The sequence below is a fragment of the Pteropus medius genome, unplaced genomic scaffold, assembly GCF_902729225.1.
Source record: "Pteropus medius unplaced genomic scaffold, Ma_sr-lr_union100, whole genome shotgun sequence".
Lineage (NCBI taxonomy): Eukaryota > Metazoa > Chordata > Mammalia > Chiroptera > Pteropodidae > Pteropus > Pteropus medius.
The window spans coordinates 1,818,323-1,831,229 of record NW_024346065.1 but is presented as its reverse complement, the minus strand read 5'-3'; the positions used below and the strand labels follow the sequence as shown (position 1 = coordinate 1,831,229).

Below are 12,907 nucleotides of genomic sequence, written 5' to 3'. Positions count from 1 at the left end.
TTAAAAAACAATCTAACAGTTTCAAATAAGAAAAGCTCATTTCATTTAACATTATCCTCAATGAAACAGTAAATACGAATTTAACTTAATTTGAACTTGTCCCTTGAGTATGACAAAATAAGAAGTACGAATAAAATACTTCTGCTGCATACCAAAGGATGATAACTGTCTCAAGTAAAAGCACTTATATAATTGTTTGAGTTGCATGCTGCACTAGCCATGTTTTGCAGAGAATACCATTTTTATTTGAAAGAATGAAAAAATACTGACAAACCAATTTTTCAGACTTAAATATTTGGTAGATATTTTCTCAAAAATGAATGAGATGAGCCTGCCAATTCAAGAAAAACAGACAAGAACTGTTCTTTTGCCAAAAATAAAATTCTAGCTTTTAAGCAAAAATTAGAATTCTGGAAAACATATATTACTGTGAGCTCGATAGCGTCCAATGCTTCTAAGTCTTTTCTGATGAGCTTGGTCGTTAATATGGAAATGATTTTTTGATATAATATAATGAAATATGTCAACATTTGGAAGAACTTATATTTTCCAAGTGACCAAGAAACATTTCCAAAATCATACATGAGTATAAGATCCATTCAAAATTCAAGACAGACCAATAGATTTTAATATACCAGAGTATGGAATGGTCCTTGGCAGGGCTTTTTTTAGGTTCCACACTTCAACTAACTTTTAATAGATTATCAATTGTAAATTTTTAGTGTAGTTCCAAAGAATATCCACAATTACCTAAAAATGCTATAAAAATAGTCCTTATTTTCTAACTACATAACTGTGTGAGGCTAATTTGTTTCTTCACATTCTTCAACCAAAACAACATATCACAACAGACTAAACACAGAAGCAGATCTGAGAATCCAGCTGTCTTCTATTAAACCAAACACTGAAATATATTTGAAAAATTGTAAAACAATGCCATCCTTTACAGTGGATTTTCTTTGTTTTGTTTTAGAAAATATTTTTTTCATAACAATGTTATTTATGTTGCCATATAAAAGCTTATTATTCTTATTTTGAAGCAAATAAACATTTATAAATTTCTGTTTTAATTTCTAGTTCAGTAAGTACTGCTAGATATAAACCAAATAAACAGAAGCTATTTGGGGTCCTTAATAATTTTTAAGTGTATAAGAGGGTCCTGAGACCATTATGTCTGAGAACTTCTGGATTTGACAAATAATGTTGATAATATTATTGCTCAATACACCCCAGATGGGGCAGTTAATTTTGCACTAAAATCTTATAGTTTTATGTTCAGAGAATGTACTTTTGCTATCACTAATTCAGTGTTATCCAACCTTTTGGCATTTGTTGACTCTACATGGAGAATCAACATTTCTACAATGCCATGAACAGTTGAATAGATGTTCATATACCAATGCTGACATAATTTCAGACAAAAGAAACTTAATGTTTAGTGTAGTGTTATTGATTTTGTTTAGGCTATTAAAAATAGGAAAAAATAATTTGCAGACCCCAGTTAGTATTTTGATTCTGGCTAGAATTTTAGCCATTTTATGAGATTCTCTAGAGACTTGGGAACCTTAGGTTTAGAATCAATGTCATATCACATAATTGCCCTGGTGTTCACAAAAGAAAGTGGTGATAATATGGAATAGTTTGTACAAACTAACACTAGAAAAAAAAATCTCAGAGGGAATATTATCTTGATATAGGATCAATAATGCCATTTTATATGTACAGAAAATCACATTGCCCTCTAAACATACACATTAAAAACTGAGTTAAGAAAATACTTCATTCTTTACTCAGAGTAATCTAAATTCTTCTATTCAGAGGATAATAACAGAAACCTATAGAGAAGTCATAATTCTGTATTTTGTTTGAATGTAAGATTAGATACTAAAGTATAAAGGAACACAATGTTCATATAAAGATATTTCAACATATATACTTTCTCATCATTTTATAAACTTTAGTTCAATTAGATAGTATTTACATTTTCTTTCTGTGAGGGAAAAAAATAACTTACTGGTTAATCTGACACAAAATTCCATTCTAATCTTTAAGTACAAGAGAATATGTGACAATAGACTACATTTATTTACTGATTTTTAAGGTCAAACTTCAGATACTTAGGGGATAAAATGATAATTGAATTGGTCCTTAAAAATATTCTCTATTTTAATAACAACTATAGGGAATGATGAATTGATTGAAAAAGTTTGGCTTTTTTTTTCTTTTTTGCTATGGTCATTATTCTTTGACTCAAGCCTCTTGATTTTTAATAGAAATGCTCCTCTCTTTTATAATTGACAATCAGCACTCATTAAGTTGTGAATTATGCTCATTTTAAAACAGAATTTATCTGGTACAGAATTATTCTTTCAGCAACTCTTTTTTTGGAGACTATCACCATTTTAGAACTTGAGTCCTCTATCAGCAGTCCCCAACCTTTTTGGCACCAGGGACCAGTGCTCCTCTGAGAATCTAATGCCTGGTGATCTGAGGTGGAGCTGAAGCGGTGATGGTAGCGCTGGGGAGCTACCAGAGGCTGCAAATGCAGATGAAGCCTTGCTGGATGGTCGTCCGCTCACATACATCTGTGCTGCCCAGTTCCTAACAGGCCACAGACCAATACTCGCCTTTAGTGCCTGGAGGCTGGAGATCCCTGCAGTCTACTTGTTGCCCACTTATTTAAATAGAATCTACATACTATTTGATTTTTTTGGCTTAGGCACTATTTTACATAGTGAAATGAAAAGTTAAAATCCTAAGTTTGTTTTTAAAAGATACTCCACTGTGTCATAAAGCAAGAGGAGTGAAAATCATTCAACATTTCAATCAGATTTCATCAAAAGAAAATATCTGATATAAAAGAGAAATGACTTTTCTCCTAAATATAATAAAATAATGTCTTGTCAGCAAATAATTTGTTGGAGACAATGCCTTTCAATGAAAAATTGTTTTTAAAAAGTTAACTATATTTTAATTGAAACTCTCCCCAAACCAATAATTCATAGTTGTCTTCATTAGATTGGGATAAATATACTAAAAATGAAATCCAAAGTTGGTATATTTTATAGATCTTTTTCTCACTGTAGCAGGAGAATCTTAAAAGTTCAAAGCAGAATATAGGATATTATATTGCAATGAACATGTAAAATATGAATCCAAAATAATGTTTAATATTATAGTTGTTGACTCAAGAGAAACAGATGCACGCATGCAAGTGGACAGGAAGTCTTTCAGCTTAAAAACCGCCCAGTGATGAAAAGCTACAGAGGGAAAGGATGGAACATTTAGTTTCTAATCATAATTTTGTGTTTTCATAAAGACTAGGTTAAGGGCTTTTACTGGCTATTTCTAGATTATTCTGTAATGCTGATGATAAATCATGCACTTATTATACTTTGTTACAATTTGTGGTTGCCTGTTTTGTTTGTTTGTAAAGGCAAGAACAATGTCTACTTGCTTATGACTGCTTTCCTAGCATCTGGTAAAGACTTATTTAATAAATTAATAAGCTCCATTGAGGAGGCAAAGATTACTAGTTTCATCATATATATGAAACTTGGAAAACTTGAGCAACTTGTTTAATAAAGTATGGTTATTAAGTCAAGAACCCAACAACTGAATCCAGGTCTTCCATTATCAAGTGAAGTGCTCTTTCTAGTGCTGATTATTAAAGACTGTATTGTGCATCTGATGTAAAAAAATATATATTTGCAAATCTATTCTGTACATATAGACTGCTTGCCAAATCCGAATATAGAAGGGGAATTTCTATGAGGTTTGTCCAACACTAAAATTAACTGAACCTAATCACAACCAAGATGCAGTAACAATAAAAATGTCAAACTAAACTTGTGTTCCAATTTTGTGCTGGACCTTAATATAGTTACTAACATCATTTAACGATATGTCAAATTAAAAACCTGACTTTATGATTTTTTCTCTGCTCTAAATTTTTATGCCAAAAGTTGAATAATTCACCTAGAACAGATTTAAATGTTAAAACGTATGGTCTTGAAATTTGATTCAGTAGGTGAAGGCAAAAAAAAATTTCATTATTTAAAATAAAAAGAAACTGACTTTGAAGTCATTGAATCAGACTATTCATGTACTAATGGATTTTAGTCTAAGATTTCTTGATTGGTGACAACTGCCTTAGAAGTGGTCATTATTGCTATATAATTCTCAAAACCTCCAACCAGTACAAAAGCTTTTGTTTTGTTTTTATTTATCCTTCATGTCCTTAGTTAAATGTTACCCCTTAGAGAAGCCTTCTCTGATCATCCTAAGTAAGGTTTTCTTCCTTTTATTTTCTATCAGTACAACTTTTTCACTTCTTGCATGAATTTCAATGTATAATTATTACGTTATTGTGAAATTATAGTTATTAAAATTATTTATGATTATTTACCTATTTATTGTACTATACCATCGACTAAACTGTAAACTCCACGATGGCAGAGATTATAACTGTCACTGAAATAAAAGCACAGATAGAGCATCTAATTTAGATTCAATCGAGCAGTCTTATAATTTGAGACATTTAATAGAAAGATTAATTTGGCTTTCTTTATGCCTTCAAAAATTAATATTTAATCTAGTTTTTTATTATATTAGTGTTCTGACTCAGCTTTAATAATTTAATTTTAAGATTACACTAAAGCAATAATTTTATCTTTGAGGTATACATTCTGATGCTGGTAAAAAATTATCCAAAAGGAATAGAATCTTATTCCTAGATAAAAATATGGAAAATAATTCCTAGAAAAAAAGATATTCGAATACATTGTTTATTGTCAGTTTGAACATCTATATGTAAGGAAAATAATCAAGACAAGTCACAGGCTCTCCTAAAGTTTTGCAATAAGCAAATTAACTTAATAAATGCTAACATTTTCATGTTTTGGATTTCACTTAAGTTAATCTGGAAATACCAAGTGATTTTTAAAATTGAACTTAATATTCACTTTATAATTAAAACATAATTACAAAGTTTGGAAAAGGCTTGAATATAATTAAATTATGCTTAAATTTTTATGTTCACAGTACACTGCTAAGGAAAAAAAATGATGTGTCTTGGATAGTTTTGTATTTCCAAGATTTAGGTTTTACTATTTGGTGAATGGCTAAACATTAATAGTGACCTTAACTTTCAGCTTTAATTATTTCCCAGACTTTATAAATGAGTACATTTTGTACAATTAGAATCTAATGCATACGATAAATTATTTTGTTTTAAAAATTCAAAGGACAGAAATGAGATTCATCTATTCAAATCCTGAGATCTCTATTCTTTCATTCAGTTGAAGATGTAACTGACTGGTACCGGATGACATTAACATACATCTTATGTCTAGAATGTATGTTACAATTTTTCTTCATTGAAGATTTAGGACCTCAAATTTTTAAAACTATATAATTAATATTTTTGATACAAGTCTAAAAACAATGATATGCAACAGTAACACTCTGAAGACTTTGCCGAGAAGATTATACCATGGAATGTAAAAGTAGCTGCACTACACATATTAAAAATTGTTTGAGATCGCTTCTAGTTAAATCTGATTATAACATTCATAAAACTCACAGAAAAGTTGGACTTGAGGAAGACAGCTATACAAGTCCTTAAATTTTATGACAGAGAAAAAGTCAGTTTGAAAAACTACGTGCAGATCCCTAGAATAAATTTAGTGTTTGGCCTGATATCTAACACCATATCTTATTAAATAAGAAGGAATGTTACTGTTAACCTTTTGATGCCAATATCAGATCCATCATATAAAAAACTTGCAAGTACAAACAACTAACTTAACCAGGGAAGGGACATTCCAGGAGAAAGCAGTTACAGTCATAATTAAGTTTGCTACTTAATTTAACACATACATGAAGATGTGAGGCAGCAAATAAATGTCTCATCCCTTTCCCCCTCATACATGATTTGGTACTTGGGAAAATTATTAAAAATAAATACTAAGATACTTTTTCCTCCCCCAAAGGTTGGCATTAAAACTTTCTTTCCAATCAATTTAGATTTGTTTCCAAATATTAGGCAGCAACATTCCAAGTTGAACATGTTTGAAAAAATTTGGAATGATACTAGAGCAGGGAGCTACCCCAGCCTGGACAAGTTAAAAAAAATCCCTTTGGTGACATTATTTTGTTAATCTTGCTATTCGTTGGCTAGAAATACATTTGTTTTTTATGTAAACAAATAACTCCACATCTATAATGATGAGTAGGCTAAAAAACAACAAGTCTACAACAAAGAAACGGGAGCTACAGAAATTGATACCTGTAGCTGTGATGTAGGAGTAGACATTTTGCATAAAATTTTTACTGTCCTACTGTTGGCCAAATATGACAATTTGTGAAACAGTAGGTGGTAACTATCTTACAGTCCATTAATTTTTCAATATATTATCGTGCATGCAATCCAAACTGGACAAGCAGAGGGAAATACTGGTTAGTTTTCCCAGATTCACATAGCAGAGCAAGGTGCCAAGGAACTGTACTTACTTTTGGTGTTGGGCAGGAAGCTGTAGAAAGGCGAGATGTAGCCTGAGCACGAGGCGATTCTGAAGGAGTAGTGCTGAGGGAAGCTGTGTCTCGTGGGAGCACCTGAACACCACGAGAAATGATGGAGTCTGGAATCTGAAAAAGGGAAATAAGCATGGTTTAACACTCTGAAAATAACAACAGTATGTAAAATCAATACTCCCACTTAACTTTTTTTGGGGGGTGGGGGGATGGGCATTCTTTGCTGCCCAGTGCTCACGTATTTTGTCTTACATAGTGTTACTTATAAATGCATCCAACAATTTGGGATGAAGTAGAAACCTTCAGATTTAAAATATTTTCCCTGGTCAAATAATGTTTCATTAAATGTTTTTATGAGAGCTCCTAATAACAATAACATTATGGTTAGAAGTAAAGTGTTTGATATTCATGTACTGACTCTGTCATTTAATATTTATTATTTGCTAGATATTTTCCATTTCCCTTTCAGATTCATTCTCTACCCTTCTTCACCCTCTCTACTCCAAGATGACCTGTATAGATAGAATCGACAAGCTATTTTGTGTTCTCTGGGTCCCAGCTGGGTTCAGTCAATGGGAAGCACTGTCAGGAAACTGAAGGGTTGGAGGAGAGCAAGGTCTGGTATTTATTTCCTGAGCTTCTTCTCCACTAGGTCATCATAGGTTGAGTAGGATCACAGACCCTGTCAGATGGCACTTGCTCATAGCTCTTTTCTGGATTCCAATAGCAGCAACCTCCCTTTGCTCCACTAGACTAGGAGTATTAATGGCTTCCACTACTACTAGTCCCAGGGCATTGCATTATGTCTGGTTGTTTTCCCTAAAATCTGCCCAAACCTTTGTAAATACCATACTCCTTTATTAAACTCTTCTCAATTATTCATTTAAGTATGCTATGACTTCTGCTGGGACACTGACAGATATATTTCTAATTGTCATTTATTTTATCTAAAAAATGAGGATAATAATAGCATTTACCTCACTGGATTACTACTGAAGGTTAAATAAGATAATGTATATAAGTTATCTATCACTTCCAAGTAGTAAATAATAAATGTTGGCTATTATTATTGTTATTATATGATTCCTATCAACATGGTAAAGATCGATGCAATTGAGTATAACTATTCTAAAAAAAACAAACAAATATAAGGACGAATAATGTGGATTTATTTTTAAAATCATTAATATTTATTTTGATTATAAAATTTATTATTTTGAACTATGCATAATTTAGCTCATGTTCTGGGCTAGTTCTAAAGGGCACAGGTCTTCTAATTTCAAGTTTTGTGCACAAAAGGGGAAAATATATGACAAAATAAACAATTAACATTTAATCAACAAATATCACTTCTATGTGAAAAGGAGGCAGTAGACCAGATTTTGTGACTAAAAAGGTACTCCTGATCTTACGTATCATGTCTTTCTCACAAAGGACGTAATACTATTTCACAGAAGTTCTTTTATTTAGTTTCTATACCAACATTTTCAATACCAATGGTACTGTCACCATTTCAGGGCTTGACAATTTATGTGATTTATGAAAAATACTCCCATAACTAAGATGAAAAACAATGGGAATTCTAAGAAAAAAAAATGGTTCCATCTGCCAGTACATTTGAGTATTAAATTGTGATAAAATATTTTAAAGGAATGGAAGTATTCTGACTTAGAAGTCTATATGTTGCCACTTATGTCTAATAAAAAAGGCCATGTATTAGAAGGAAGATAAAATGCCCCTATTATACTTCACAGGACACCATGTTCCTCTCCATCATAGCAATTACCACACTTACATTACATTATATGTGTGATAGTTTGATCAATGTCTATCTCCTATACTAGAATGCATTGTTATAATGATAGAACCATCATGTGTGTGTCCAGTACCTATTGAAGTACGTGTGCAAAGTAGTGTGGATGGATATATATATATATATATATATATATATATATATATATATCTCCAGAGTTATTACACATCTCTTTTTCTCCTGTTTATGATTGTAAACAAAACAGTAGGATATTTGAGGGGGAAGAATTAAGTTTAAATTTTGGGGTATATCCTTTTGGATTAATAGTCTGGAGATACCCAATGAGCTACTAGAAACATTGGTCTAGAACTTAGGAAAGAGTCTGGGATTGAACATATACTTTCGAAATCGTCAATGGAGGTGGTCGTTGCAGTCATGCAAACATTTCAGATCACCCAAGGAGAGTATGTAAGATGAAGGTTGAAAATTCTAGGTGATATCCATATTAAAGTAAACATTTCAGATCACCCAAGGAAAGTATGTAAGATAAAGGTTGAAAATTCTAGGTGATATCCATATTAAAGAGTAAACATTTCAGATCACCCAAGGAGAGTATGTAAGATAAAGGTTGAAAATTCTAGGTGATATCCATATTAAAGAGTTAAAATTCTAGGTGATATCCATATTAAAGAGAAAAGAATCAGGGGAAAAATCTGTAAATGGGATGAATATACATCTTATTTTTCCTTGAAAAGTCTGGATTTATACCTATTATTCTGGCTCAATTATTAAATAGCACATCTTTTTACTTTCAAAAGTATTTCAATTTGGAAGATAAATTATTTGGTCTTCTTTTCTTTAAGAAACTGTTAGAGACAAAAGAGGAAAATCAAGACATAGTGAAAATAAAGGAAGGAAAAAGAAAAGAAACTTTCAAGGAGCCATTAAAAATATAAATATTGGAGAGAACAGGAGTAGGATGAGAGTTGAAAAGAAGTTATTAGACCTACCAACTAAAGTAGTTACCAGTAAGGTAAAAAAGAGCAGAAATAAGTTGAAGAAGCAAATAAAGATGATAAACCAGGATAATTTGTAGGAAAGGAAGAGAGACATTCAAAATTACTCTTTGGTGCATGGAGGGAAGATTTATTGAAGAGAAAACAGGGAAGTGAAAGTGGGAAAGATAATTTTAGGAGAGTCGTAAAAACTGGAACAAATGCATTGAGATGTATGAGCATGGAAGATAATTAAGGATTTGGCAAAGGAATTATCAGCCATCATTGTGGATCCAGTTAATAATGGCAACCATAAATTTGCTATTTTATCATGTAGCCTGGAAATAAATTTTCTACCCATCTCAAAAAAGAAACTTATGCTAGAGATAGAGATTTATAAAGTATTTACAGAGATATGGTTGTGGAAGCTACAGAAACAGATGAGTTCCTAATGACAAAGATCATATTGATATATACTAAGACAGATAAAAGGGAAAGAAACACACTAAAGAACAAGATGGAGGTAGTCGTTATTTGCCTGAGAAAAAGCTATTCAATTAATTGATAAAGATAGATACATGATTGTAAGAGGTAAAGAAAAAAGTTAGATGTAAGGAAAAGGAGGAAGTGAATATGGATTACTCTGTTGATGGACATTGGTATTGTTTACATTTTGGAGATATTTTGAACAATCCTACTATGAACATTTCTGTTAAAGTATCATGATTCCCATGTGGATTAATTCTATCATATATACTCAGAAACAGAATTGCTGTCATAGGGCATGAATATCTTTTTTAAAATACAAATTTCTAAATTGATTAAGCCAATCTATGTCTATCAAAAGAGCATGGTAACAGTTGCTCTTCCTCCACAACGTACATATACCTAGTACTGTATTAATTTTTTTCAAATCTGCTAGTTAGTAACAATATCTTATTGTAGTTTTAATTTTCCTTTTGCTGTTAATGAGAGTAAGCACCTTTTCATGTTTATCAGTCGCTTAGATGTTCTCTTTTGTAAAGTCTCTGTTCCAAGTCTTTGTCCAATTTTCCCCTTATTGGGTTGTTGTTTTTTATTGAATTATTATATCTTTTTATCTATTCTGGATAACGAGTTCTTTATCAGGTTTACATGGTATTAATATCTATTCCTACTCTGTAGCTTGTCTTCTTACTTTATCACGTCTTTTGATGAATATTTTAATTTTAATTTAGTTAAATCAATATTTTCTTTATAATTAATAATTTTTGTATCTTAAAAGGAATTCTTCCTGAGTGACATCAATGGAAATGGCACAGTTGGGAAAGCAAAAAGTCCATCCCTCCACTAAAGAAGTAAATTAAAAAAACTACCAAAAAATGTCAGAATCAACTTTACCAGAAATCTAAAAATTAATCAAAAGTTTTTAGCAATCAGGTGAATGCTTAATCAACTAACAAAAAACCCAACCGATCCCCTACTATGCAGCTCAGCATGGGCCTTGAAAATATGGTCCACATTCCTGGTAAAGGTTCTTGTACTGAAAAACAAACCTTAGTCTCGAAAATTGTAGTTGTTTGTTTCAACACATCTAGTGGTTCAATGAATGACATACTTGAAGGGCTTGCCTTTATCTCCCCTGACTTAGAAATCTCCCAAAGCTCAGGTAGCTAACTGGGGGTCATAATTATCTAAAAATTTAAAAACAGATATATTAACCATTGCTGTCCTGGCAAAGAATAACAGTTGGGACAAACAATAGATTAACTGAAAAACTCATGAATAAGGACTTTGAAAAGTTCCCACATATTCCTGGGAATCCAGAAGTTCATGTTATGCCCAGGGCTAGGTGCATCCTTAAAAGATTTCACCTAATCTTTTACTTCTTGCTGAACTTCAGACTCTGCACAATCAGGAAGTGAAGGGTAAGGCGGAGTTGTAAACTGCCTGGCTGAGTGTTGAAGACATGCCTTGATATATACAAATAACCCATCTGCAAAGAATGGGAGTTTTTTCTTTTTCTGTATATATATATATATATATATATATATATATATATATATATATATACACACACACACACACATACATATACATACATATATATGTATATATATGTATATATACATACATATATATGCAGATATATGTATACATATATATGTGTGTATATATATATACACATACATATACACACACACACACACACACACACACACATATATATTTTTTTTTTCCAGGCATTTAAGGAAATCTCTGTTGAACCACTAACTGACCATGAAGCTAATGCAACAGACACTTCAGTGGCCACATATGACAAAGAATAACAGACTTAACAAAAACACTTCAGAGAAGTTAACCAACAAATAAATGACAATTATAAAAAGCAGGAATAACATACCCAGGGAGAATGAAGAATATGATTTCCAGAGTTGCCACTTATAATATTCAAAATATCCAGTTTTCAACAAAAAATTATAAAGTATGCAAAGAAACAAAAAAAGTATGTCCTATATTTAGGAGAAAGAAGAAGAAATAAACAGAAACTGTTCCTGAGAAAGCCCAGACATTGAACCTGACTAGACAAAAATTTTAAATCAAGTGTTTAAAATATACTAAAAGTGCTAAAGGATACCATGGACAAAGAGCTAAAGAAAACATGGGAATGATCCCTCACTAATAGGGAATATCAATAAAAAGACAGAAATCATAAAAGGGAACTAAATAGAAATTCAAAAGCTGAAAAATATAATAAATAAAATGAAAAATCCACCAGGGGAGGTTCGGCAGCATATTTGAACAAGCAGAAAAAGAATTAATGAACTTTAAGATAAATCAATTTAGTACACTCAGTTTTGGGAGAAGAAAGTAAAAAGAATGAAGAATAAAAACAGGGGTTATGAAACCTATGGGACACCAATAAGTGTACCAAGATATGGATAATAGGAGTTCCAGAAGGAGAGAAAAGAGACAGAAATAATATTTGAAGAAAAAAATGCCTGAAAGCTTTCTAAATTTGAGGACATGAATCTACACATTAAGAAGCTCAACAATCTCAAGTTGGATAAACTCAAAGAGATCTATACTAAGACATTATAATCAAACTTTAAGAGTGAAAGAAAAAGACAGCAAAAGAGAAGCGACTCATACAAGGTATCTTCAATGAGTAGCAGCTGATTTCTCAAAAGATACCAAAGAGATCAGCAGACAGTGTGATGACATATTCAAATGCTGAAAAAAAAATTAATCTGTCAATCGAAAAAATTATATCTGGCAAAATATTTCAGAAATAAAGGAAATATCAAGGCATTCTCAGATAAACAAAAACAGAGAGTTCAATGACAGACTTGCAGTATAAGAAATGCTAAATAGAGTCCTTCAGGCTGAAGTAAAAGGAAACTATATAGTAATGTGGCATTCACATGAAGAAATAACACTGGTATTCTGCATAAGTAAATACAAAAATCAGTATTGTATATTTTGGGTAGTAAATCTTCATTTTTCCTATATGATTTAAAAAGAAAACTACAGAAAACAATAATGATAAATCTGTGTTCATAGGCACACATGCGTAAATATATAATTTGTGAAAATAACATGTGAGAGAGAATGGGACAAAGTTTTTGCACAATATTTAAATTAA

The 12,907-nt window shown here is 31.5% G+C and overlaps 1 protein-coding gene across 9 annotated transcripts in view; it reads right to left on the bottom strand.

Moving 5' to 3' along the window:
* GPHN (gephyrin) overlaps nucleotides 1-12,907 on the bottom strand; it is a 390,537-nt gene that overhangs the window by 166,150 nt on the left and 211,480 nt on the right. For all 9 annotated transcript variants that reach the window (XM_039875261.1, XM_039875256.1, XM_039875259.1 and 6 more), the window contains one exon: nucleotides 6,514-6,648. In XM_039875261.1, coding sequence (XP_039731195.1) covers nucleotides 6,514-6,648 — 135 coding nt within the window. The remainder of the gene's footprint in view (nucleotides 1-6,513; nucleotides 6,649-12,907) is intronic.